This window comes from Oncorhynchus gorbuscha, linkage group LG06 (genome assembly GCF_021184085.1).
Source record: "Oncorhynchus gorbuscha isolate QuinsamMale2020 ecotype Even-year linkage group LG06, OgorEven_v1.0, whole genome shotgun sequence".
Lineage (NCBI taxonomy): Eukaryota > Metazoa > Chordata > Actinopteri > Salmoniformes > Salmonidae > Oncorhynchus > Oncorhynchus gorbuscha.
In genome coordinates this window covers 61622409-61650302 of record NC_060178.1, presented here as the reverse complement: position 1 = coordinate 61650302, position 27894 = coordinate 61622409, and the positions used below count along the sequence as shown (strand labels likewise).

Below are 27894 nucleotides of genomic sequence, written 5' to 3'. Positions count from 1 at the left end.
CTTACATTCTCCTGCACAATATCTTGACAATCTTAGGAATTCATTTTTCAATCTGATAGCAAGCAGTCCAGGCCCTGAGGCAGCAAAGCAGCCCCAAACCATGATGCTCCCTTCACCATACTTTACAGTTGGGATGAGGTTTTGATGTTGGTGTGCTGTGCCTTTTTTTCTCTCCACACCTAGTGTTGTGTGTTCCTTCCTAACGACTCAACTTCAGTTTAATCTGTCCACCGAATATTTTGCCGGATGCGCTTTTGCCAACTTTAGACGTGCAGCAATGTATGTTTTTTTTTAAACAGCAGTGGCTTATTCCGTGTGCCTTCCCTTTGCAGGCTGTATCCAGTGCCCTAATGTTTAAATGCAACAATGTTTCACACAAGTTATTTTCAAAGAGATGGCTTATTTTTTATGGCTAACAAAAGCAAGTGAGCTCCAATGAAAAAAAAACAGATGATGATTATTTAAACTTAACTTCTTGTTAAAGGTTATTCTTGAAAAGGGAGAAGCTGACACATAGCAACAACATCCTTTTTGATAAGACCTGTTGCAGCCACTGCAAACTAGCCTTCAACAAAAGATAGCTAGCTAGACTGTGGGAAAACGACTGCTTGCTATTGCTCAGTGACCTGTTGTTCTTTGAGAAGGCAGACGTTTTTATAAATGTTTTGTAAAAATGGTCCCACCCATTACAAGTAAAAATGTGATTGGTTGATTCTACAGTCATTCCAAAATGTTTCCCTAATACAGTTGAATGGCAGATGCCTTCTGTCTAGCTTCTGATGGCCTAACCAATGGCTGATTTAGCTAGCTAGATTTATCTCCCCAGAGACCACCAAAGAGAAATCCTGATTGGATCTTTTTTTCTCATCAGCGTGAACCCTTTCCTTTCCAACAAAAACTGAATAGATTAAATCAGAAGGCCATTGAAAAAAATAATGTAATTAGAATTATTATTAGAATTATAAAAAATATATATAATTTGCCCTTCTCTGAAGGTGTAGAAGGACTTCATTGTTCCCCACTGTGTTTTGGATGAGTAATAATTAGTATATTGGCTCTATTTTCCCTCAGCATGGATTTTTTTTCCCCCTCACCATTCTGAATTTCTAAAGAATCCGTATGTTCTTCTGAAATATGAACACAGAAATACTGGACATTTTGAGCTCTTATGCTGGCGATTTGACAAAATTACAATCGTGGTCTTGAATTGGACTTGCATTTTTCTGGTCTCGGTCTTGACTCGGTCTTGGATCCTTGTCCCCCTCCCGCGCTCGGTCCCACCCCCCCCCTTCGGTCTTGACTCGGACTCGGATTTGCTCTGGTCTTGAATTGGTCTCGCTTTAGGCGGTCTCAAACACAACACTGCTCATTTGCATTATATATATATATATTTTTTTTAGGGGGGGGGGGGGGGGGTAAATACAGGTGAATATATTGATAAAAGCCACCTTGTCCTAAAGAGATTTACACGGTTAACAAATTGTCATGCCAGGGAAAGCCTACATGAAACACAGCCCTTATTAAGTGTTTCTAAACTCTCCTATAGGAAAAATAAATGGTGGAAAAACGATTGTAACCATTTCCCTGTTTGACTGCTAGTTTTTATGGGTTTTATGACTCATACAGTGGTACTTTATATATATTCATGAGTTGGAGGGGTGTGTTCAAGGGGCGTGGGCTATACAGGAAATACTGAATTATAAAAAGGAAATGGATTGGGATACACATTCTGGGTCTTTTCTTCTGACCTGCAGCACCATCAAATTGATCCCAAACCGCCTTCAAAAAGTGTCATGCCACTTTGAAAGACAGCAGGTTCACCCATGGAACAGGAGTAACGTTGAAGAGCACTGTGGAGAATATATTCCATATGCTGCTTTTTAAAAAAACATTTAGTTATTTTGCAGACTTTAGCAGTTGTAGAGACTGTAAAAGTTATACACCACTACAGCCCAATTTTTAGGAATGAACACCAAGGCAGACCGTGTCCCTTGTAGTTAGACAATGCATGTTGGTGTGTTTTATGAGTGTCCTCCTGAAGCCATAGGATGTCAGGGAAGAAGGATGTCGTGTCACATCTGTACCGGTGACTCCCAATCTGACGTCTGGATGTAGATCTATCACTAATCATTTGAGATTGAGTGTGATATCAAACAGTAGGTAGCATGTTGCATCCTTGCTATACAAAGCTGTTTTCATTTTGTAAATCCTTACTACCTCTAAACTGGTGTTAGTTGTGTAGGGAATACCGACCCCTTTGCTGTAGACTCTACCCTGCGTAAATAGATAAGATCACCCTTAGGGTCGGACACACACACACACACAGTCCACCACGCTTGCTTAAATTAGAAATCTAGCAATGATCAACCACAGCTCTTTTCCAGGGGCTTCTGGAAGAGAAGTGTGTCAACCAGTAAGACTACTAAAGGACTGACCTTGGCCAAATTACTGTATGAGACATGATGGGCCAGTTTGTGTGTGCATATTATATTAACTAGGTCGTGATGGTATTGTCATGAGGTCAGGGAGAGGTGCTTCTTCTTTTCACATCACTATAGGAAGTGGTGACGTTTAATGAAATAAGACCAGTACACCTCAGGATGCGACTCCAGGAGATATTAAACCTGTTTTAACCTGCAGCAAATGGATTTGAATGGTATTAAGGGATCAGACTAGGACACTCCCCAGTACAAAATGCCATTGTTTTTGCTCTAGCTAGATACAATTTGGCATTTCCATGTATTTCCATGTATTTGTGACCTAAGTACTCTATTTTTATTTTCATGAGTTCGGAACACATTGCACACAAACATTGGCAGTTTTTCTGTAGTATAAACACACTCATAACATAGATAATCAGAAGGCACACTTCAGTCATTTCATAACTTTCCCTTCCTTCTCTCTAGTCTTAACATGCTTTTTCATTGACCACACTTGAATATCCTTTCATTTCTCTCTCTCTCTCTTCTCTCTCACTCTCATATTTTCCTGTCTCTCGCCCCACCATTCTATAGTTTGAGGGCTGCAATGAATCTCGATGTGGTTTCAAAGAGCACGGTTCTAGTGTCTCATTGGCTCATGTGCTCACAACGCCCATCTTCTGATTGGTGAGTTCTGTGGAGTTTCCCAATTACACTGCCTTTTTTTTTTTTTTTTCACGGGAAAAAAACCCTCACATGCCAGGAATGTGTACATTTGTCTCTGACAAATGACCTCTGTTATTGTTGCCAGGTGTGGGGCTGTATACCTCTGCTGCACTAAAGTCCCTGTGAAGCTGGGTTTTCAGAACATGGGGGCTCTACCATGTGTTGTTCAAATCACCACTTCTGCTGACTCGTGTGTTATACATTTAAAAACAAATCTCATGTTGACTTGATGAAAAAGTTAAATGTATTGTGCTTTTATCATTTATCCTTGGAAGTTTTTATGACAAATGTGCCCTGTTTGAAGAGAGAAAGTAAAATTCCACAGACGTTACAGTATTTAACCACTCCAAGGTGAATTCACACATCTTCTAGGCCTCCAATCCACATTAAGAACTATATTAACATTAGAAATGTATGAGGGTAGGATCCATGGAATTGACGGTCGAGATTGGGTTGACGCCTCATCCGAGCCCGGCGAGGTGCCCAGTACCAGCAAGCTTGGTACCAGACTCCAAGGTCCTGAGACCTGGGCCCTTTGGAGAGCTCACCTGCCCAGAATGAGCAAGCAGTTGGCAATGATGAGGAGCTGTGTTCTGAGTCACTGAGAGGGCAGCAACTGTCCTGATATTCCATCGGGCAGCAGGACCCAGGGCTTGAGTCTGCCCCTGAGGGGTCTACCCAGGGCTTGAGTCTGCCCCTAGGTCTGACCTGCAGTCATACCCAACCCCTGCTCCATCTGTGTTTGTGGAGACTGAGTACCTCAGTGCATAGACGGTCAGCCAGACGCCTGCTCCTGAGAGTAAGACTGTGGACACAGCCAGAGACCCACACCATCCACTTCCACCACCACCAGCTCCCCAGAGCTGTACAGACCAGCAACCCCCACTCAGACCCCTATACAGACCTCACCTGGAGATGTGCTACTCATCACTGTGGAATGTTGTCCCACTCCTCTTCAATGACTATGTGAAGTTGCTGGATATTGGTGGAAACTGGAACGCGTTGTCGTACACGTCGATCCAGAGGATCCCAAACATGCTTAATGGGTGATATGTCTGGTGAGTATGCAGGACATGGAAGAACTGGGACATTTTCAGCTTCCAGTAATTGTAGACGGATCAGTGGAGGCTGCTGATCATAATAATGGCCTAAAACTGAGCAATGGACTGGCATCAAACACCTGGCGTATTTGATACCATTTCACTAATTCAACCCCAGCCGTTACCACGAGCCCGTTCTCCCCATTTTAGGTGCCATCAACCTCTTGTGATACAAATCCTTGCAACATGGGGCTGTGCATCATCATGCTTAAATATGAGGTGATGGTGGCAGATGAATGGCATAACTATAGGCCTCAGGATCTTGCAGATGAGCTTCCCTGAGAAGGTTTCTTTTTTTTTTTGCAGACATTTTTCTGATGTGCAAACTCAGTTTCATCAGGTGTCCGGGTGGCTGGCCTCAGACGATCCCGCAGCTGAAGAAGCTGGATGTGAAGGTCCTGGGCTGGCGTGGTTTCACGTGGTCTGCGGTTGTGAGGACGGTTGAACGTACTGCCAGATTCTGTAAAACGACATTGCAGGTGGCTTATGATAAAGAAATGGACATTACATTCTCTGGCAACAACTCTGGTGAACATTCCTGCAGTCTGCATGCCATTTGCAAGCTCCCGTAACTTGAGACATCTGTGGCATTGGGTTGTGTGACAAAACTGCACATTTTTTTGTGGTCTTTTGTCCCCCAGCACAAGTTGCACCTGTGTAATGCTCATGCTGTTTAATCAGCTTTTTTATATACCACACCAGTCAGGTGGATGAATTATCTTGGCAAAGGAGAAATGTTCATTTAACAGGGATCTAAACAAATTTGTTCATAAAATTGGCAAGAAATATGCTTTTTGTGCGTATTAAACATTTTCGGGATCTTTTATTTCAACTCATGAAACATGGGACTAACAGTTTACATTTTGCGTTTTTATATATATTTTTGGACAGTACTTATTCCAACCTGGGCACCTTTTAGGCCTTCGCCCAATCTGGTGACTAGATGGGGAATTACACCATGATTTCTCAAGTGCCTTTTTAAAATGTAGCTTGTGGCATATTTATCACCCCTTCCTAGAAGTAGTAGAATTTCTAATATCACAGTTTTCATTATTGATGGTGTAGATTCACTCACTCCCTATTGCTTTCTGCACTTGGCATAGTGTGATCATCCAAATAGCTTTCTGATAAGTGATGGATGAAACAATGAATGCGTTTCAGACGGTGTGTCTTTACGTGACAGTATTTGTGACAGTATTTGTGAAAGCCCCCGTTGAGTCACAAAAATCCCACATTACATCTAGAGTTGATTTAATGTTTCTGTGTTCTGCAGTCTCTCAGCGTGTGAATGGCCGGTCGCTGTGGTTACCTGCGCGAGATTCCCTGCTGGTGTCCGTTCCTCCTCACGTCCCTCAGAATCCTAATGCCATCCCCTATGCCCGTCTCAGGACTCTGAGGCCAGACACACTGGTGCAGATGTAACAGGGTTGCATCCGTCCCTCTTCCTGCCCCTACCTGGGCTCGAACCTCTGCACACATCAACAACAGTCTCCCGCGAAGCATCGTTACCCATTGCTCCACAAAAGCTGCGGCCCTTGCAGAGCAAGGGGAACAACTACTTCAGGACTCAGAGCGATTGACATCACCCGATTGAAACGCTATTAGCGCGCACCAGCGATAACTAGCTTGACATTTCACATCAGTTACACAGACACTGCTCTGAGTCACACACACTAAGTTGGTCATAGGTCACAGGTCACGCCTCAGACTAGGAGATCGCATAATGTATATGCACACCACATAGCATGGTCACATGGACAGAGATTACCACAGCTGTCACTCAAACCAGTATATACACACACGTCTGAATCTATCCCTTTTGCCTGATATGCATTTTGTTTGACTTTGATATGGAAGGTGGTTACATGAGACATCATTACAGCCATCACTACATGAGTGTGACAGCAGCAGCCTGTGTGTCTGGCTCTGTTTGTGTCTCCCAGTGTTGCAAGCCTTGGCGGAGTACTGAAGGCTGTGCTGACTGTAGAGCAGGGGGATAGACAGCAGGGGGCAGTGGTGCTCTGGGGAGCTGCATTGACCTGGCTACAATGCAGCCGCATCAACAGGAACAAAAGTAAAGTTAGGACAAGTAAAAATGAGTTACAGGGATTTTTACAGTAACTTTGTTAAACATTTTGCAAAGTGCTAGAAATCGTTCTACTTGTATGCATTACATAATCCAACTAGCTATTTAACTATTTAGATCATGCTTAATGCGTGAGCTGCCACCCCCTGCTCCTGTGGAGGTGCTGTGTGGGAGTTCAGAGGGCTGCTGGTGAGGGAGAGTATGACGTCAGGCCTGCTGGAGCTCTACTCCCCCCCCCCCCTGGGGCTCCTGTGCCAAACATAGCAGCACCAGCCTGGAGACAGACCTTAGCACTCTTGTCCCAGAAGTACACTGGTGAGCAGCTACAACAGGTTTTGTTTGCCAAATGGTGGGTTGGGGCCTACTCTTGTGAGTCATGGCCGTTGCAATTCCTACAGAAGACTGGGCTGTGGCCAGAAACATTACTTTATTTGGAGGGTCACAGGAAAATACAATAGGATCAAAATAAAAAATGCTTGTATTTTTTTTGGTTGGGCAAGGCACCAAAATGTTTCCCTGGCGACTCATCCTGAATTTAATTCTGCTGCTTTTATCAGTGCATTTGGAAAGTATTCCGACCAATTGACTTGTTCCACATTTTGTTCTGCTACAGCCTTATTCTAAAATGGATTAAATAAATGTTTTTCCTCATCAATTTACAGACAATACCCCATAATGACAAAACAAAATCAATTTTTGGGGGATGAAGATATATATTTTTTAATTTAAAAAAAATGTTGCTCAGGTGCATCCTGCTTCTATGAATCAACCTTGATGTTTCTACAACTTGATTGGAATCGACTTGTGGTAAATTGAATTGATTGGACATGATTTGGAAAGGCACACACCTGTCTATACAAGGTCCCAGAGTGCATGTCAGAACAAAAACAAAGCCATGAGTTCGAAGGAATAGTCCGTAGAGCTCCGAGACAGGATTGTGTCAAGGCACAGATCTGGGGAAGGGCACCAAAACATTTCTGTAGCATTGAAGGTCCCCAAGAACACAGTGTCCTCCATCATTCATAATGGGAGAAGCAAACATTTCTAAAAAAACAAAGATTTTGCTCTGTCATTATAGGGTATTGTGTGCAGATAGACGAGGTGGAAAAACAAGTTAATTTTAGAATACAGCTGTAACCTAACAAAATGTGGAAAAAGTCAAGGTGTCTGAATATCTGGTGGACTTTTCTTTTCATTTTTTCCCCAATGTCTTTCAACTCATGCATCATATCTCTTTCTCATCTGCAGTTTGTAACGGTTTCACCGTCAGTATTATTTATTTCTCACAGCAACAGATTAGTGCAGGTATTGGTTGAGAGGCTCTACTCCTTTACTTGTCATTCTCAGACACACCTTCCTCCTTACCATCTGATGAGAGCAGTGTCCCCACTGCCCGGGTCTTCTTACTGCAAGATTTGTAAGTCATCTCTACTCACCTGATTCAACTCCAAATGTCATATCATTTTACCAGACACTCTTATCCAGAGCAATTTACAGTAGTGAGTGCATACATTTTCATACTGATCCCTACACGGAATTCTACATGGGAATGACCCTGGCATTGCAAACGCCGTGCTCTACCGACTGATCTACAAGGGCTGTGTTTGAACTACCCTACCAGACTGCTCGAGATTTGATATTTGGTTCTGATCGAGAACACATGAAGCAGTGCAGTCATCATAGTCACAGATCTTTGGGGTATTCAGGCACAATCCCAGAAGGTACTAGTCTGATATGTAAATTGACTTTATTTTTGTATGAACTGGTTGGAATATTAATAACTTTGCCTCATGTGAAATACAAAGTTATTTTCTGTGTACAAATTTTGCAGTATAGTGCCGTAGCATATTTTGTTTGGTCATATCAACATGTATTACAGAAACATACAAACCTCAATGTCTTCCTTGATTGCAAGCCACGTCATTTTATAGCTTTTTAAATGAAGGTGGGAATTTGTAGGCGAGCCACTTCCCTTCATGTATATAATCACTTAGTTGCTAATGCTATGTATTGGTTATTGAGAGGCTTTGACAACCACCGTTTGGCCATATTGGCACTACCCAGTAGGAGCAGTCCTCTATAGGAATGAATGGGATTCTACAGTATTTCAATGAAATGTTTCATAGACAAAATTACATGGATTTAATTGTTTTGTTGTAATGGAGAAAGTAACCTTCGTAATCTAAAAAATTATACTTTAAGGATAGATTTTTAAAAAAATGTTTAGCTCACAATGTAATTTAAAAGTATGCATTAAGGTGTTTGTAATATAATAAATGTGGCAAAAACGAATGTAGACATAAATAAAAGCGTTTCTATAGCTACCAAAATATGTTTTACAATGATGGGGCTGCCAAGATGTAGTCAGTGGCTTCAACACAGTGCCCCCTATTAGTCATCCAGTGTATATATAAATGATTTTGTCACTTCCCACAACCAATCGGTAGCTCGAGTTTGACACGTGTGTCTGCGGAATTCCCCCAACACTCCGGGGCTTTCCAGCTGACTGATAGACGGTATGCGATCAGGCGATCATAACAGTCTAACTAACCAGATAGATTGGATACAATCAACGGTTGACTCGATGGAGAAATACATGGAACAGAAATGCATGGAGCAAATCCCGGATTTCAGCTGACACTGAAGTGAATACCACTGTGTGCAGTGTGCTTTTGAGGGTACGCCGTGACATTCTACAATCGGTTTGATCGACTACAACAGCAGCTGTTGTGCTTGTCTTGTTCATTGCGTAGAGGGGGATCAGGTTCAAGGAGTTCAAAGGTACGGAATTGCATTGACAGTTATTGTCTGTTGGGCCAAAATGCAGGTTGATGTGTATTGTGGTGTATGTAGCCTATTGTAGTCTGTTCCCTGCTACAGGTTTATAATCCTATAACGTTACATTAAAAACAGTGCATAGTGATAGTTTATAATATGCAAGGGTAATGGGGCCATCATTCCATGGTAACATTGATGCGGAGACTCGTTTTTTTTTCTCTCACTTAGATGTATGTCAAATAAAAACCGATGATTGCAAAGTTAAACAAACAATATAACTTTATGCACAAGGACGACTTCTAACAATGTCTACAGAACATTTTACGAAAACACGTACACGAATAACAGTGCAGATGCGAAGTTACGTAACAGGATGATTGCACAGACCGTAATTCTGTTACCCAACTTTGCATCTGCACTGTTATTCGAATAAATATATTTTAAAGTGAAAAATTAGGGAGCCCCCAGTGACACTCCTATTGTGGAATTTCCCAAATCGATGACAGTTGTTGTCACTCAAACTCATTTGTCAAGAAGCCCATCTTCCTGGAAAGTTGTGGCTATTGTATAAATGATGGTTTATGATACAACTTTAATGGCCGAATAAAGACTTTGCTTCCAACTGATTGTCTGTGATTTGCATTATTTGTTCAGGATTGTTTCATGGGGAAAAGTGTGTTGCGGGTTTGTCCCCATCTCAGCAAGCAGGGCCTGGAAATTCTGTTATTAGTCTGTACCATTTGGATATGCGCACACACACTTGCTGTGCAGTTAGCTACTAGTGGAGGTTGTAGGGGCAGACAGTAGGATGACGTTAAACCCACAGGAAATACCCAATGGACTAATAACAGCAGGTTCATTTTATTGCAGGGAGGTGACAGTGAGCCTGAAATATCGTCATCTATGATCCACTGAGGGGCATCATGTCTGGAGCACTGAGGTATGTACTGCTGCTGTGATTTGTTGTGCTGCTTTTGTTGGCCTCTACAGTCTTTGACAGCTGATTGTTCTCTCCAGTAAGATTGGGGTCATTTTTGAACAGACTGGGACTACGAGTCCAGTTCAAGGACCCGAGGTCTTTAAAAAAACACTTTTTTTTAAAGGAATGGACTGTGAAATGGTTGTGCATGTTTTGGTGTAAAATTAAGTTACACACATACAATTTTACTGTTTGGCTAATTCGGCTAATTCTAGCTTTGATAGCTGAGGTGGAGTAGGACCATTCCAACGTATTGAGAGTTAAATGGTGGCTATTGTTCATCTTTCTGCTGCTGCGGTGGTGTTTGCCAACTTTTATCTAGTTGTAGTCTTTGCCGTATTCATCCGGTCATGCACAATTGCACATTCTTGAGTCTTCTGATACACGCACACGTCGTTCTCTTATGCCACTCGGAATGTAAGGGCTCGGTTCTGTTTGGTGTTGTCACGATACCTCTATTGCGATGCTACGATACCAGGTTTTCCTTGGCGAAAAAACAAAGCAGATTTCACTCTTGTGGTCCTTTTTTAAAACCTACTTTTGCAAAATAAACAATTGACTCTGGGTGACAACCTTAAGGCAGTTTTTAGGACTGTTTTAGGACAAAATTAGCACCGTTAGCCTAAAGAAATGAAGTCTGCTTCATGTGTTTGTGTCCTGTCCTTCCTTCCTTATCGCAATACTAGTATTGTGACAACCACAGTTTCTGTTCTAGATGGCAGATGTCACTGCTGGCATTGATCAAACCTCAGATTTACTGTCAATTCATCATCATGACACTGACAGTTTGCATGACAATGTTACGCATGTCATATATATATATATACACACACACACACACACACACACACACACACACACACACACACACACACACACACACACACACACACACACACACACACACACACACACACACACACACACACACACACAACATGAACACGGCCCAGTCAGTGGAAGCAACTGACAAAGAATGTAGAACCTGACGGGCACAGGAGATGCATCCTGAAGGTTTCATTTATTCTTGAATAGGGTCCTTTGTTGGCAGGGATTGTCCCTATTGTTCAGAGTTGGAAGACTGTTTCAGGCAAGTCATTTAGCAGATGCTCTTATCCAGAGCGACCCTTATTTAACATCAGTTTAAGTCAGGATTTTTATCCAAGTAGCCTTATTCTATAGTACTTCAATTCAGTAGGATTTTTTTTTTTATCATTAAAATAAAAACTTTTCTCTGCGCTTGCGAGTCAATTTAGAATGGTAGCTACTGAAGGAAAAACCTTCAGGAAGCTGAAGAGGCGGAATGCTGAAGGTTGGATGTTATCTGAGGGAAAGAGACATATATATATATATATATATGAGGCTGAGGCCTTTTTATTTAAAAAAACATCAAGCTTTTGTATCTGGTGTAGTACATCAATCTGACATCAGTGGCAGCACTGAGCTGGTATTCTGGGGGCTTTCCTCTGTTCCCCCCCCCCTTTACTCAACTTCCTTGAAGTGATGGGGGAGGGGAAAGAATAGAACACTACAACACCCTTCCTTGTTCACTTACTGTAGATTATGAGAAAGTGAAACCACAATGTTTGAGTCCAGTGTATCGGATTGAACGTTTCCTTTTTTTTAATTTTTTTTTTAAATTGTTGGTTTTGAGTTGTGGAGGGGGGGGGGGTGGAAGAGGGAAATTACACTTGAGTCAAGTGAAATTGAGTAGTACTGAAGTAAACCGCTTCCTGTCTGTTACGTCTCTACAGTACATAACTGACAGGTCGGGTGACTAGTCGTTCATGAACAGAAAGGAGGAAAGACTTGCAAGCCAGTACATTTAGTCATTTTGTATTCCTCGTGTTTCAGAATGGATGAAGCTCAGTACAGCATGAAAATGATTGAAAATGAGGTAAGACCCACAGTACATTGACATGTTTTAAAATGAGACACTATTACGTTAGCGTTAAAGAAATGAAGCGGTAAAACAACGCGCCAATAACAACACACGTGAACTCCCCAGCTGATGATGAATTTGTCCTATGAGTTCATGCCCCCCGTGGATGTCAAGATCGAGCCCTATGTACCGGAGACCGGTGAGTTTCTACTTTCTACCCTACGTACACATGGTGACAGCATACGCGAGTCCTAGTGATGTAACTTGATGTGGCTATGGTACTGTGCACTCAAGTGGAAGTGACTCACCACACGTTTTTTTGATAAGGCTTTCAGAACTGCGCACATGTTATTATGACGTCGTCCACACTTGAAACTGTTTTTCTTACACTATGTAATGCATGTGCTGTCTGTGTATTTTTATTTTTGTTCGGTGGGTTCTCTGCCCTGGTTTATTTGAAGGGCTTGGATGTGAACCTCTATGTAGCCACCCCCTTCCAGTGACAGTGACTCTGTTTCTATGTCACAGCTCATGGACCCTACATTCAGATCATTGAGGAGCCCAAACAGGTGAGCTCGAGAGTTTCTCGAAACAGTGGAATGACGTCGTCGTTTCTATTAAAATAAGTGCGTAAGACTGAACAGAAGCTCTTCCCTCTTTTCATTGTGAAACTATGACATTTTACATAATCTGGTTGATTCACACCCCCAAAAAATGATATCGGTACTTTAGATCTGACTCTACTCTCCCAGAGAAGATGCCCTTTGAACTAGAATGGAATGTACAAATATAAATAACCCTCCGGTCTTTAATGGCATTAGAATATGACGGTGGCTTGGAAAGTCCAGGGTTTATAAAGTTACAGTAAGTGCTGTCACTGCTCTTGGGGATTATCCCTTGACTTCCTTGTCCCCCTGTGTCTGCAGAGAGGCTTCAGATTCCGCTATGAGTGTGAGGGTCCGTCCCACGGTGGGCTCCCAGGGGCCTCAAGCGAGAGGAACAGGAGGACCTATCCAACTGTCAAGGTCAGCTATTGCACTGTAGTACACAGGGTTGGATACTTGGCTGTCTTTTAGTTCGACTGGCTCGGTCTGCTTTTCATCAGGCGTCTTGGTTCAAGGGAGTTGAGATGCCTTGCTTTCAGCGCAATAAGCTTTCGAAAGTGTATATGTGATATATTGACATGCTAGGATTATTTGAGACGCATGTCATGAATAAAAACAGAGAGAGTATTGAGAGAAAGTCTATCATTATAGAGCATGGACATGTTTCTCTTTAATAATAGTCTAACTCTCCCCCCCCCCCCAGGTGTCTAACTATGTGGGGATTGCCAGGGTGGAGGTGCAGCTAGTGACCCACTCAGACCCCCCCCAGGTCCACGCTCACAGTCTGGTGGGGAGGCAGTGCTGCACGGAGAGTGGCATATGCAGTATGGATGTGGGCCCAAACGACCTCACAGCACAGTGAGTACTGATGGGTTGTCTAGCATTGTCATATCTTATTGTGTTGAGACTGTAGTGGTAATAATAATAACAAGCTAGATGTGTACCGCTTGGATTCATTTAACATAGTCTGTGAATGGAATATGTGTACAATAGCTGCAACATGACTGGCGAATGTCAACATCTCTCTTAACTTCCCGTTTCCATTTCTCTCTCTCTGTAGGTTCAGTAACCTGGGCATCCTTCATGTCACTAAGAGAGGGGTGGGGGAAGTGTTGTGCAAGAGACTGAGAGATGAGAAGAGGAGGCAAGGGGGGCAGCACTATCATTTTACTGGTAAGAGCCTGAAACCCTATGCCACTGTCCTTTTTTAAAAATGAGTAAATCTACTAAGGAATCCGAACTTGAGATATACTATGTGCAACCAACATATTTGTGCAAATCTTAATGCACAACTTACACACACATAAATACATTTCTTTGTGAAAACTGCAACAAAACACGCCCTCTCTCTGTCTACCTCACACAGATGCAGAGGAACACGCCATAGGGAGAGAAGCCAAGGAGCTTGGGAAGATCATGGACCTGAACATAGTGAGGTTAAAGTTCACGGCCTACCTCCAGGACAGTAACGGCGGGTTCTCTAGGGCCCTGAAGCCGGTGGTCTCCAACCCCATCTATGACAGCAGTGAGTACAGCCCCCTTCAACTCAGTGTTCTTCGATCTTGGTCCTGGGTGTGCAGGCTTTTGTTCCAGTCCAGCACTAATCCATGTTATTCAACGTGAATACCCAGTACCCACCCTGGGGTATTTTTATTTCATGTTATCAGTAATTAACTTGATGTTTTCTCTACTCAGAGTCACCCAATGCCTCGAACCTGAAGATCTCCCGTATGGATAAGACCAGTGGGTCTGTGCTGGGAGGAGATGAGATCTTCCTACTGTGTGACAAAGTACAGAAAGGTGAAGGACCAACTCCTACCTATATGGGGGCCGATTCACCCCGCACTGATTTTACAAATTTACACAATTTCACTCATTTATCACATTTTGGTGTACTTTCCAGATGACATTGAGATCCGCTTTTATGAAGAGGATGATGGAAGCTGGGAGGCCTTTGGTGATTTCTCTCCAACTGATGTCCACAAGCAGGTACAGAGTCTTGACTCAGACGTGTGTGTGTGTGTGTGTGGGTGTGGGTGAGGATTTAAGTATTTGGAATCAGTTGCCGTCGCATCATGTGTCATCCTACTCATAACTTTCTCGTTGATGTCGCTGCGCTTGCTCCCCACCTGTGCAGTACGCCATTGTGTTTAGGACGCCGCCGTACCACAGCGCCGAGATCGAGCGTCAAGTCACTGTATTCCTCCAGTTGAAAAGGAAGAAAGGCGGCGACTGCAGCGACCCCAAGCAGTTTACCTACGTTCCCCGAGTTCAAGGTGAGTTAGTCTGCTACTCACAATCCCTTTAGTACGGGAGAAGGATGTCGAAATGCAGAGCCAGAGACCCCTGTTGGCTTGAATCAAACCCTTTCAACTCTTTCTCTTTCCCCCCCTCTCTCTTTTCTCTCCCTCTCTTCTCTCCATCGCTCCTCTGTGTGTGTAACCTAGATAAAGAGGAGGTGCAGCGTAAAAAGCAGAAGCCCTTCTCCTATAATGACCAATGGAGAGGACCTCTGGGAGGAGCTGGGGGTGCAGGGAGAGGGGCCGGAGGATTCGGAGGCGGAGCAGGTAGCGGTGAGGAACCTAGATGTACATACTTGAACTCCCGTTTCTGTCGGCCCTTCGTCTCGTTGCTATTAGATGAAACGCTGGCCTCATCCGTTAACCCTTGTGACAGCTATGTCATCGGCACTTAATCGCTTCTTTCCTATCCACAGGCTTCCAGTTTAACCAGCAGATGAATGGAACGGGGTGGATGGGGGGTGGATTCTCTGGTTTTGGGGGCGGTGGAGCCCAGATGTCAGGCACCACTGCCCAGGCTGAGGGGACCCAGCAGCAACATGCAGGAGGGATGGCCGGACAGACGCCAGGACAGACATCCTCACCACTGCAACAGCAGCTCTTCCAGATTGGTAAGCCACATTTAGAGCAGTGCTGGGGAAGGGGGTAACTACAGCTAGCTAGCTGTTGGAGAAATAGTCATTAGAGTTAGTTGTGTTGTGCTAATGAGACAATCCTGTTGTTTCCAGCTGCCACTCTCCAGAGCAGGGCCACTCAGATGAGCAAGCAGACAGCTGGGGCTCTACTACAGTACTGCACCACTGGGGACGTCCGGGTCCTTCTGGCAATGCAGAGACACCTATGTGGGGTCCAGGATAAAAACGGAGACACGTGAGTCGAACTCTGGCTTCACAGTAAATCTTTTGTTTTTAAATATCTGAGTTGAATGTCTGCCTTCATTATGTATACACGTGTTTTCTGTGCCTCACTTGTGTGTTTGGTCTCCCCACAGGCCTTTGCACCTGGCCATCATTCACCAGCAGTCAGCTGTGACCCAGCAGCTGGTTCATACACTCCTCACCATCCAGCAACACAAAGTCCTCAACAAACTCAACCACCTCGGCCAGGTACTCGTCCTTCTTCCTCTCACACCTGGACAAGACCGCTAGCTGTTCGGTATCGACGCGATAATTCCCAACGTGCCCTTGTCTTCCCTCCTGACTGTGTGCGCCATCTCTCTCTCTGAAGACTCCTCTCCATCTGGCGGTGATCACCAGGCAGGTTAAGGTGGTGGATGTTCTCCTCCGGGCTGGAGCAGACCCCACCCTGCTGGACCGGGACGGCCGGACCGCCCTGCACCTGGCAGCGCTGGCTGGGGACGACGTCACACTCCGTGTCCTGCTGGGCCACCTAGGAGAACGCTACCTCCACCTGGTCAACATGGCCGACTATCATGGTGATTTGGGATGGTGGAAAGAAGGGGTTTATTCCGCTTATGAGAGACTTCAACATGATAAATGGCCGGTCTGTTTTTGAACTCTATGTGAATTACCAATCAAGCAATGGTGTACAAGGCATTTTTATGGTTGCTGCTTAGTCTCAGAAGTAATAAACTCAGCTGTAGTAGTTCTGTTAATTTAATGCTGGGATTCAATCCAATCCGCATTAGATCTCCGTTATATCGCACTTAGCATTTGAAAGGTAATTTCCGATTGAGCCGACATGTGCAGGAACAATGCCTTTTTAGAAGACTCATTGTCTACAAACGCGGTTGGATTGAATCCCGGCCTTAAGTTGGAAAAACTACAGCTGAGCAGTATGTGCTTATTGATGTAGTACATTGTATTAATCTCTCTCTCTCTCTCTCTCTCTCAGGTCTCCATCCTCTCCACCTGGCTGTTTGTAAGGGAGGAGAGCGCTGTCTGCGTCTGCTGGTGGAGGGCGGGGCTAAGATCAACGCCCCGGAGCAGAAGAGTGGATGCTCCGCCCTCCACCTGGCTGTTAGAGAGAACTACTTCAAAGTGGCCTGCACTCTCATCACAGAGGTACCCGTCGTGAACACACACCTTATATAAACTGTGTGACTCATACTATTCTTACTCCGACTCCGTTATCTAACCTGGCACGTCCCCTCCTGTCCTACAGCTGAAAGCAGATGTAAACATGTGTACGTTTGGAGGGAACACTCCTCTCCATCTGGCCGCCAGTCGCAGCTCCCCACCTCTCTGCTCCATGCTCATTGCTGCAGGTGAGATGCATGCATACCCCCTGCTAACCATCCAATGCATGTCATATCCATGGGATGTTTTTTTTATCTCCGTCTGTTTGAAAAGGGGCTACGGTGAAGTCCAGATTCTAGTGCGTGAGCAGTAATTTGTGGATCGCCGGGGTATTTTTGTTTTTGTTTTGGAAAAGCGTCTGCTAAATGGCTAAATGTAAATGAACGTGAACAGAACGCTGACGACTTTCCCGTCTCTCCTCAGGAGCCGACAAGAATCTGGAGAACGACGAGCCGCTCTTCTTCAGCTCCTCCTCGTCAGATGAGGAGCAAGAGGATGGGCCAGTAAGAGATTTCAGAGAGCCGGCGATCCAACCGCTACCGAACACAACACCACTTTCAGAGGGAGAACAAGTCAACCCTCGTAAGAGGTCAGCAACAGGACATACACCCTTTGACCTGGCTAAATGTCATAAGGTGAGATTGATTTAGCCTTATCAACCCAACGTTTGTGTCGGGGGAAAAAGTTATTTCCAAACAGTACTTGTTGTGGTGTGGATGGAGAGGCTGAGTTTTTTTGCCATTGCGCTTACATAAAAGCTTCCTTTGCTACAGGTGAGAAACCTTCTAGACACCAGACAGACTCCCAAGCCCAGTCAACAATCAAGTAAAAAGCCTAAACCGAGCAGCATGGAAGGTAAAGAACTTTCATATCACCATTTTGACTCTGAACATTTACCTGTGGTCTGCCTAGTAATCTAACTGCTGTTCCCATTCCCCTCCGCAGAAAGAGGGCAACTAGACAGTGAGACGCTAAGTAAGCTGTGTGAGCTCCTCAGTCTGAACGATGTGCCCTGGAAACAGCTGGCAGAGAAACTCAACATGCTCTCACTGGCACACCTATATCAGGAGAGTCCCTTGCCCTGTCACAACTTGCTGGAGAATTACCAGGTGAGCAAAGGGGGCTTTTAATGCATGTTTGCGCATGTGCACAGGCAGTCTAGTTAGGGGTAAGTATGCATTAATTAAGGGCTTAATTCAGTCCATATCGCCGAAGTTCAGCACTGTAGCGCACTTGAAAGTTAAAGGTCATTTCTGATTGAGCAGACATGCGCGGCATTTACCGCGGCTACAGCCTCCGAATGTTGGAACGCTGCATTTCCATTTAAATCGCGCTGAACTTCAGTGATATGGATTGAATCGAGCCCCTGAGTATGCAGTTTTTAGAACGGCAAGACTGTGCTTGATGAGTATTTGGCTAATAGTGCCCAAGCTGACAGTATCTCTGTGTAGTTGGGTGGCGGTCCAGTGGAAGGCCTGGTGGAAGCTCTACAGTCTCTGGGTCTAACTGAAGGAGTGAGACTGCTGAGACTGGCTGAGCTGAGAGAGGACAAACAAAACGCAGGTACTGAACTCATCCTACATTGCAGAACCACTAATATAGTCATAACCATTATCTCTCTACCATACACTTGACCTTGCAAATACATACGGTATGTAGTTCCTTTCCAAAAACAGATAATTGTATTCTATTTGACTGTTTATGCCTTATAAAATAAGACCAAATAAGCATTTATCTCTGCTAATCAGATCAGACAGTGGACAGTGGCTTTGCTAGTCAGCCAATGGAGGAGGAGATGGAGGAGCCAGCCTTGGCCAACCAGTGAGCAGCAGGAAGGGTGAGGTGTAAGACCCTCGTGTGTGGGAGGTTTCACCCCAACGTTTCATCATGGAGATATGACTAACTCTGTTCAGCACGCACATTGGGAATCTGATGTCATACCCAAGCCTCTACTGATAAATGCAGAATTCTCTCTCTGCCATGACTGACAGTCAACCAGTTTGAATTTTCCTAACGAGCTGAAGGGAAGAAAATCTCAATGTACAATTTTAAGTGGCGTTATATCTTGTTCCGTTATTTCTGACTGAAAGTTTTTTTACTTTTTTTTTTATGGTCCATTTGTGCCTTCCAAAAAGTCCCAGTATAAATGAGAATTTTTAAATGTGCAACATCAAATTGATCAATGGAATTATCAATTTAACTCATATTTATGGGCTGACAATCTTACTAATACTGTGTATTCATTTGGTTTAACATTCAACCAAATATAATTATACAGCCTTATTTCAAATGTATGTGGAAAGTTTGCTATATAATGTTCTGAAAACGTGTCAATGTTGAATCAAATGCATTTTTTTTCTTCTGACAAATGGATCTTTTCAAAATGTTTATTTTTGTCATCTGCCCCAAACATACAAACCATTTTAGTATATTTCACAGAGCGCAAAATCTTAATGTGTTATTGACAATATGTACAGCTAATGGGAAATGAAAGAATGAAGTTTCATTCGGATGCAGCGTCTATGGGGTCCAGTAAAAACCTCTACATGAAGCAGTATACTGTTTTTTGTTGTTGTTGACAAATACTTTAGACCAAGTTGACTGCTAAGCAGAAAAGAAATAGGGCCTACTCTTGAAGTAGAATATCTAAGCCAAAGTGTAAAAGGGTGTGACATTATAACCCCCGTTTTTATATCACAGAAGCCCTACTTTGGCTTGTAATTCTGTCTATCCATGGTCTCTCACCATACCACCTCACATATTTACACCTGGGGAAAGAGACACACCCAAAAGTGATTTGTGACATTCTGCATGACTGCACATATCATGCCTTACCCTGTCATGGTCCCTGTAGAATTACACTGACAGCCAACATTGCTAAATGTGACCAACTGAGTTTGAACCGTGTCCTCTGAGCAACAAGACTGTTAGCCCGCTGAGCTAAAGCCTATAGATAATAGTTTGAGGCAAGGGCACTCACAGTTACACTAAGCCATTTTGTGGTTTTATTCAAACAGCCATATGTGCGGATGCCTAACTCGACAACAATCATCTCATTCTGTTTGCAGTGGGGGTCCTCATGCATAGAATCACGTCACCATGGTCAAATTTAAAAAATGAGGGGGGGGTGATCCCTGTGGGTCTATGATGACACCCAGATAACTATCACGCACTCCTGTTACTCATACAGTACAACCTGCGGCCATTGGAACAGCAAACTCTGGTGACCATACGGTGGCATTACTGCACTGGTTCACAGACCACACTGCAAGCCTGAGAAGAAAATGGCTATGCCTCGGCAGTCAGTCCGCTTTAATTTGAGGGTATTTTCATCCATATCGGGTGAACCATTTCGAAATTACAGCACTTTTTGTACATCGTCCAAAAGTATTGGGACAAATTTTTCTTTTATGAAAGATTGTGCCCAAAAGAAATGGTAAATAGGTGTAATTTGAGTCACTTATTGTAAGTTAGAATATAATCTTTCTAAACACATGAATGTGGATGCTACCATAATTACAGAAACTCCTGAATAATGAGTGAGAAAGTTTGACACACATATACTACCAAGACATGCTAACCTCCCCTGTTATTGTAATGGTTTGAGGTTAGCATGTCTTGGGGTTATGATATAAAATGCTAACCTCCCCTGTTATTGTAATGGTTTGAGGTTAGTGTGTCTTGGGCGTATGATACTGTATTTGTGCTTGATGCAATCATTGTGTGCTCTGAATATGGGACCAAATACTTTTAACTACTACTTTAATAGACTGGAACGTCCCTAAACTTTTGGTCTATGTTAAAAAAATAATAATTTAAAAGTGCTATCATTTATAAACGGTTCACCTGAAATGGTTGAAAATACCCTTAAATTAAAGCTGATAGTCATCACTTTAACCCCATAGTCATTGTATCATGTCAACTCCATAGTGCTTGAGTACAGAGCCAAAAAATTCACTGTCCCAATTTTGGGACTTTTGGAGCCCACTGTATTTACACGTTACATTATTTTATGCATATACACAGTGTACAAAACATTAGGAACACCTCTTTCCATGACACTGACCACATGAAAGCTATGATACCTTATTAAATACACTTTAATCAGTGTAGATGAAGGGGAGTAGACAGGTTAAAGGATTTTTAAGCCTGGGGACAAGTGAGACATGGATTGTGTATGTGTGCAATTCAGAGGGTGAATGGGCAAGACAAAATATTGAAATTCCTTTGAACGGGGTATGGTAGTATGTGCCACATGCACTGGTTTGTGTCAAGAACGGCAAAGCTGCTGGGTTTTTAACACTCAACCGTGAACATCCAGCCAACTTGACAACTGTGGGAAGCATTGGGGTCATCGTGGGTCGGCATCCCTGTGGAATGCGAATTGAGGCTGTTGAGGGCAAAAGCCAGTGCAACTCAATATTTGGAAGGTGTTCCTAATGTTTTGTCCACTCAAGTGTATACTAGATTGGGTGTGGTAGGCAGGCAGTGCCTTATTTTCTTTCCTCATTACAATTCACGATACTGAATTTAAATCAACATTCAACCAACATTTGAAATCAATCCGTCATCAATTATCTGATGAGTTGTTCCTGTCGAGACATTTGACCTACAGCGGAGATGTACTGTAAACTAAGCCTCCTGTCACGTTTATTTTATTTTCTAGTTATACAAATGAAAAACACCATGTGAATCACCTAAGGGAAAAAAAGGGATAGTCTTGATACCATAGCGAAGCATGTCCTCTTGAGTGAGTCTTCCATCTCCTCGTACGCATGCAGTCCTCCTACTCTTTAAGTTCATTAAACCGATAGACAGCCAGTCTGTGTGATCAACCTACTTCATCAACCCATTAGTAAGACAAAACACTCAAGGATTAGTGGCGGTGCCATAGCTGATGTGTGTAAATGTCCTTAGAAATAACAATGAGTTCCAGCAGAGCTTCCCAGTTACAGTCGAAGGGCCTGGCTCTGGGCCAGTTCAGTTTGCCACAATAAAAGTCCTTAGAATAACAAAATCATAGCAAAGACTTTGGAGAACATTTGTATGTGCAGCATCATAAATTATGTCCAGTAACCTGCTGTATTCCTTCCAATTGATCATGTCTGTCGTGAAGAGCCCAGCGTTCGTCCAGTTTCCTCCAAATGCATTGTGGTTGGGTTGAGGTTCTGGCACTCTGGTCGGACGGAATGATCCCGGGCTCCGTTTAGTCTCCATGGTAACAGTTAGATGAGCCGATGCAGCCCCGTCTCTGTTCATCCTAGCTGGTCGGCACGGCAACTCACTTTACACGTGGAGGTGGTGGGCTGTGTGCAGTAATCACATAGATGTCATTTATGGAGACAGTGAACTCTCGTGGGAGGGAAATAACCTACGACTCTCAACATAATCAGATCTAATGGCACAAGTCCATGTCATCTTTAGATCTCTGTAAACAACAATTGGTCCAAAAAGCACGTTCAAATAAAATAAATGTGGATATGACCCAGAATTTAGGACCACACAGTGTGTATAGTAAAATGAAGGACTGAGTGCCCTGGAGCATCCAGTGACTGTGGTTTCTCGGGATAGAAGCATGCAACAGGTCTATCCCCCATCATCTTCCTCCTCCATCTCATTTTCCAGTCACACCAGTGGTCCCCGTCTATCGATCAACACAGATAATCCAATTGTTTAAGCCATCGTGTCCACCGCAACACCCTCCAGGGTCCCTCTCACTGTTTGACAGCCTTCCTGTAGCTGTTTCTCTGGGGCTCAGAGCGCTTGGTCTTGCTGCTCCCCCTGGTGTTGGAACTACTGCTGCTGCCCCCCCCTCTTGGCACTGCTGGCCTGGCTGCTGCTGCTGTGTTCCTCCCGCAGAGTGGGGCTGGAGTGGGCCCTCTGGAGACCCCCGTCGTCAAAGAGACGCGACTCGAACAGAGACAGGTCCTCTTCCCCACTCCGAATCTTAGCCCTCAGTAGCATGGCGTACGTACCGTAGCGAGTTTTCTGTATCAGAGAGATAAAGAGTACTTGATGTCAAACAGGATTCTCCATAGCTGATATCAGAGCCAGTTCGGCAATAGAGCTTGGTAATCGGTCCTGGACTCTGGCACCAATCTAAATCATTCTTATTTCCATTCTGGATGACCTGGAAGGGAATTGTCTTAAAACATTTGGTAGCCAATTTGGCAGCCATTCAATTCTGAATATCAAACAAACGCAGTCTGAGACTACGGCTCTGGCTGCAACTATATCAATCCCTATAACCATATTGAACCAGACAACAACAATAATCACTCACCTCAAACTCCAGGTACTCCTCACGTTGCTTGTGCTCCTCCAGATCACGAACTTTGGCTTTTTTGTCTGGAATTACAGCGGTTAACTCATTCAGCTCAGAGGAGATGGCCCGGAAACGTGTCTCATGGGATTTCACCTGCTCTTCCTGTCACATGACAAAGGAGGATCATTAACATAAGGCTACACCAAAGTCAGGTTAACTTATACAGAATTCTGCTCAGCATGGATGCTTACTTACGCATTTTAGTAATTTTATGGTTGTAAATAGCAGTTCTTCTCTGTTTTTAACACAAAAAGAGGTGTACAGGAGTGTGTATTTAATGATTGCCTTAAGTACACAAGTTTTTTTTTAAATTGTGGGGATTGATCTAACTACAGAACAGATACTGGATGGTGGAAATTTGGACTGGGAGCTAGTATGTGGAAGCAGAGAGCGAGAAAGAGAGAGAGGGTCATGGTGTGAGTGGAGGCCTCTGTGTACCTGAGACAGCTTGGTGTTGGAGCCTGGCAGCAGCGGACGGCTGAATTTCTTCTGAGAGCCGATGGCTGCAGGGAAGGGTGGCGCTGAGAACATGGCTGACACAGCGTTGATACGGGTGATCCACGACTGCATCTGCTCTGCATTACTGAGATGGAGGACAAGAGAGTTGAAATCTGGATACTGACTAAGGGCACAATTCTCAGCCCCAGTAAACAAAAAAAGATAGAATAGAAACAGGCAGGTATACAGGTTTGGGGTCAGATATCAATTGAATAAGAGGGACAGTTATTTTCAATTAGGATTTGTTTTTATTCCACTTCCTGAATTGAAATAGAATTGATCCCAACCCTGAAAGAAAGTGTGTATCTAGGACATACCAGACAACTGTGTCCTCCAGGGACACAAAAACATAATGATAATCTATCTGAGCCTGGGGTTCTATGACAGGGGCACTGCCCACTCTGTACTCAATCACTACTGTTTCGGGGGAACGTTGTACAGCCTTAGTACTGTACAGCCGTGTAGATGGCAGAAATAGCCATGTACCAATACAGAACACAAAATTGGGTCAGATAAATACATTCTTAATTGTATGGAATTAGAGGTGGACTTGGTGGAGATGAGGATGAGGAGACCCACGGTGCTTGGAAGAGGAACACTCTCCAGTCTGCAGTGCGCAGGTAGAAGACGTTGGGCCTCTTGCTGTAGTCTGCTGCCCTCATGGCAAGAGAGTGGTGGATGGACACAGCATTCTTCAGATCCTCTTCAGACAGCTGCTTTTCTGGACGGTACTCTCCCTACAGACCAATCAGAGAGCAGAATGTTATCACACACGTCCAATCACGGAGTGGGATATACTGTTAGGATGCCGAGAGGGGTGTGGTTTGGTGTACCTTCTGCAGGTAGAGGACCAGTCCCTTCAGCATGACATAAAACGTCTTCCATCCTCTCTTACCTCTGGGCGCTGAAAAACAGACCATAGAAAGAAAGTAAATATCCACTCAATATCCCAAATGTGATTTTGAATCTAAATTAGTGAAAGTACAGCATTGTTTAGACAGACATGGTTGGTGAGACAACGGTGAGATAAAACAGATGGTTGACAGGTGACAGGGGAGGGTAGAGGAAACATACTTTTCTTGCCGTCAGAGTCTGCGTGGACCTTCCGTACCAGGAAGCCGTTCTTATAGATCAGGGCGTCAGGATTCTGGGCCACGCCTAGACCACTGCCGATTCGCTTCATGGTGTGGGAGGCGGAGTCAGTGCGCAAATCGGCCAACTCGGAGAAGGACTTGCGCAACTCCTCCTCATCGCTATGGAGAAGATACAATTCAAATACAAGTCGTAATTCCCCCCTGTCATCAACAAAACCCGCTAGTCCCCAACTCTTTTCAATCATCTCCTCCAGTTCCGATCCAGGGCGTTTGAATGATCAGTCCTCATAGCTTGGAGGGGAAAGGGCCATATGTCTTAGTGCACTCAGCATGCCACTCATGTGAGAGCCTCTGGATTTCAGGGTCACTGGCTGGGTCACCGACGCTGAGAGGTAACATCCTATAATGCTCCAGCTGAGCAGCTTACGTGCATCTTACTGGCCAATCTGACAAATATTTGCAAAGTTCTCCTGCAATGCTAACAAACTGAAACCCAGCCCTGCCACTGACAACTGATAGAACTCACTTTGACAAGCATGAACATAATGACTATCATCCAGTCAATTATCATTCAGATATCTATAATTCATCTCTTACAGAGACCTGTTTTTGCTGTAAGAGCAACGATCCACATCGGTCTGAGTAGTGAGAGACTCACTGGCTGTTAGATAACAGGTCCGGGTATCTCTTTGACTGACTGTGGCAGTTTTAAAGATGCCATTTTCCCGTGAACTCAGGAGCCTGAGTGTTCCGCGATGCTATAAGAGAGAATCTGACGGTACTGACATTTGGGGATGATGGTGTCTCTCACCCACAGAAGACACGGACTGAATACAGATCGGTACACCAGTGAAGCCTTGCAGCTGCTCACATAAACATTCATTAATGTATGAGCTTTAAATTGCAGTTTGTCAGAGGGGGTGTGCTGCTGTGTCACACGGTACTGTCCACCTCCTCTCTCTCTCTCTCTCTCTCTCTCTCTGCTAGACACACACTGATATATAAATAGAGGCACACACACACTCGATCTGTAAGATTCAATCATCCACTGTCACAGAAGTAACATACCTGTGGACACAAACCACACACAGAGTCTGCTCGTCCTTCTGGTGTGACCCTCCCCAGGATCGGTGTCTTAAAATAACTCTCCATCCCTCTCAATCACTCTTTCGTTTATCATATCTCTTACAGTATCTCCTCAAATCCATAGGGAACACTTGAAGCTGGCTGTTGGAATGCATTATGATTCAAATATACTGCATTGCAAGACTTGTTGTAAGCACGCATGACCCTCTAATAATGTCTTAGAATCATCTCATAATGTTTCTGACTAAATACCAGTCATTATGAGTCAGTAGAAATATAAATGTATAGAGATAACACAATAAGCCTTACTGTAAGACATAAAATGGCGTATGAATGCCTATAACAGGTTATATAGCATTATACGTGCAGGTACAATGTAAAGCGTTACAGGATGTTATCAATTTATCTTTAAAAAGACAACGCATAAACTAAGCGGCGAACCACTTGTGTTGCCACTGCTAGATTCATTCGGAAGAGTATAAAATCGGCCAGTTAGCACTCAGCACATACCACACACAAAAGCTCTGATCTGTTGCTAAGTAACTGCTGACCTCTCTGAATCCACAGGAGCATGTGGTGGAAAAAGGCACAGAGAGAGAAAAAAACGGGAGAGTGAGGCAAAAGCGAGAAAAGGGGAGAGGGAGAGAGAGAGAGGAGGCTACAGGCAGAAAAACTAGGATGGAGGAGAGAATAGAGAGCAAGGCATCATGGCGAGTCTTGGGATGTTGGGACCGGGAAAGATTAAAGCAGCGTGCAGAGTGAAAACGAACGCGAGAGAAGATGATTTTCCCACTGCTCTCTTTCAGAGGCTGACTGAACCCCCAAATGTGGGGGCGGACGTGCGCGCGTGCCTGCTTAAGAATTGGAGTGAGACGTCAACCTGTAATTACAGAGAGAGGCAAGTCGGGACCTGTATCCATGGCAACGAAGTCTGGAGAGCTTAAGTCTTAAATTATGGTCTCAGGGCATCACAAAGGCTAGGTCCAGAATAGCAACCATTGGCACACACAGTCTGGCAAATGCTACAGGGGCACAGTTGGTCGTTGATTCTGTAAGGGGGATATTGCTTGTAGACTGATTACAAGTAGATTTATAGCTAATTCCATATTCTGATATTCTTATTTCGTAATGTTATGAAAATGTATCCAAACCTGATATGAATCATTATTCAGGAAACCTGAACAGCAGTTTTGATTAAATAAGGCAAGTGCAAGCAGATAAAGTCAAACATATGCCCAACATTAACATGATTCGTACACTGTCAAAAAAAAACATTACAAAATCTAACTTATTATTAAGTAACTGGTTCCACAGCCTTTTTTGTTGGTTTGTTTACTAAACTTTTCAGTTCAAGTGTTACCTGAACAAAACAAAAACATACTTGGCCCAAAAATGATGTTAACAAAATGATGTGTTTGCTCAACTTGTCACATATGTTCATTTAACTAGAAATGATTATTTGGGCATCTTACTTTGAAAAAAAGTCTGTGGAACTAGTTACACACAATGCAATGTTTTCAACCTATATATTTGACAAGCATGATCATTTTTGTGCATGTTCTTTTATACAGTAATTATTATTCAACATGTCCTCACCTGGGATTTGAACTCTTGGTTGATTTTGATCTTCCTGCTACGCCAGCTTGTCTGTGTTAAATGTCAGTTAATCTGACTATTCTCTTAGCATTTATTTGAATTATTTATTTCAGCAATTTTTGTATTTTTTGTATGGTTGTTTAATGTTGGTGGGGCATGTTACTCTGTTTAAAATGTTACTCCTTAACCACTATAATAAATAAAATTGTTTTTCTTCTTGAGTGTACTTTTAACAAAGCTGAGATTTACTTTGAAGTGCCAAATGTAGCAATACGGGTGAAATCAGTCATTGACACAGACATGGTGTTGTAGCAGGAAAATTGGAATGCCATGAACCAAGCAGTTAGGAGTTCAAATCCCAGGTGAGGACATGTTGAATG

At 43.7% G+C, this 27894-nt stretch overlaps 2 protein-coding genes across 6 annotated transcripts in view; one reads left to right on the top strand and one right to left on the bottom strand.

Annotated features, from left to right (window-relative positions):
• Window positions 1-8776: 8776 nt before the first annotated feature.
• Window positions 8777-19466, top strand: LOC124038197 (nuclear factor NF-kappa-B p100 subunit-like). 4 transcript variants are annotated; one of them, XM_046353746.1, is made up of 24 exons: window positions 8777-9113; window positions 9981-10050; window positions 11944-11986; window positions 12098-12170; window positions 12500-12540; window positions 12898-12996; window positions 13280-13434; window positions 13637-13749; window positions 13943-14101; window positions 14272-14376; window positions 14480-14565; window positions 14714-14852; window positions 15024-15143; window positions 15293-15487; window positions 15605-15746; window positions 15868-15982; window positions 16104-16311; window positions 16731-16900; window positions 17001-17103; window positions 17339-17550; window positions 17689-17770; window positions 17861-18024; window positions 18367-18478; window positions 18664-19466. In XM_046353746.1, the coding sequence occupies exons 2-24, from the start codon at window positions 10034-10036 to the stop codon at window positions 18738-18740; spliced, it is 2730 nt and encodes a 909-aa protein (XP_046209702.1). In that variant the 5' UTR covers window positions 8777-9113; window positions 9981-10033; the 3' UTR covers window positions 18741-19466. The 4 variants fall into 4 exon arrangements, with proteins under 4 accessions (XP_046209702.1, XP_046209700.1, XP_046209699.1 ...); XM_046353744.1 differs by having other exon boundaries at window positions 15024-15149; XM_046353743.1 differs by having other exon boundaries at window positions 15024-15164.
• A 2075-nt stretch (window positions 19467-21541) lies between these two features.
• Window positions 21542-27894, bottom strand: part of LOC124038196 (PH and SEC7 domain-containing protein 1-like) — a 54726-nt gene continuing 48373 nt past the window's right edge. For both annotated transcript variants that reach the window (XM_046353741.1, XM_046353742.1), the window contains 6 exons: window positions 24813-24991; window positions 24572-24642; window positions 24318-24475; window positions 23679-23823; window positions 23199-23342; window positions 21542-22903 (listed from right to left, as the gene is read on the bottom strand). In XM_046353741.1, the coding sequence (XP_046209697.1) occupies window positions 22709-22903; window positions 23199-23342; window positions 23679-23823; window positions 24318-24475; window positions 24572-24642; window positions 24813-24991 (892 nt within the window). In that variant the 3' untranslated portion in view covers window positions 21542-22708. The remainder of the gene's footprint in view (window positions 22904-23198; window positions 23343-23678; window positions 23824-24317; window positions 24476-24571; window positions 24643-24812; window positions 24992-27894) is intronic.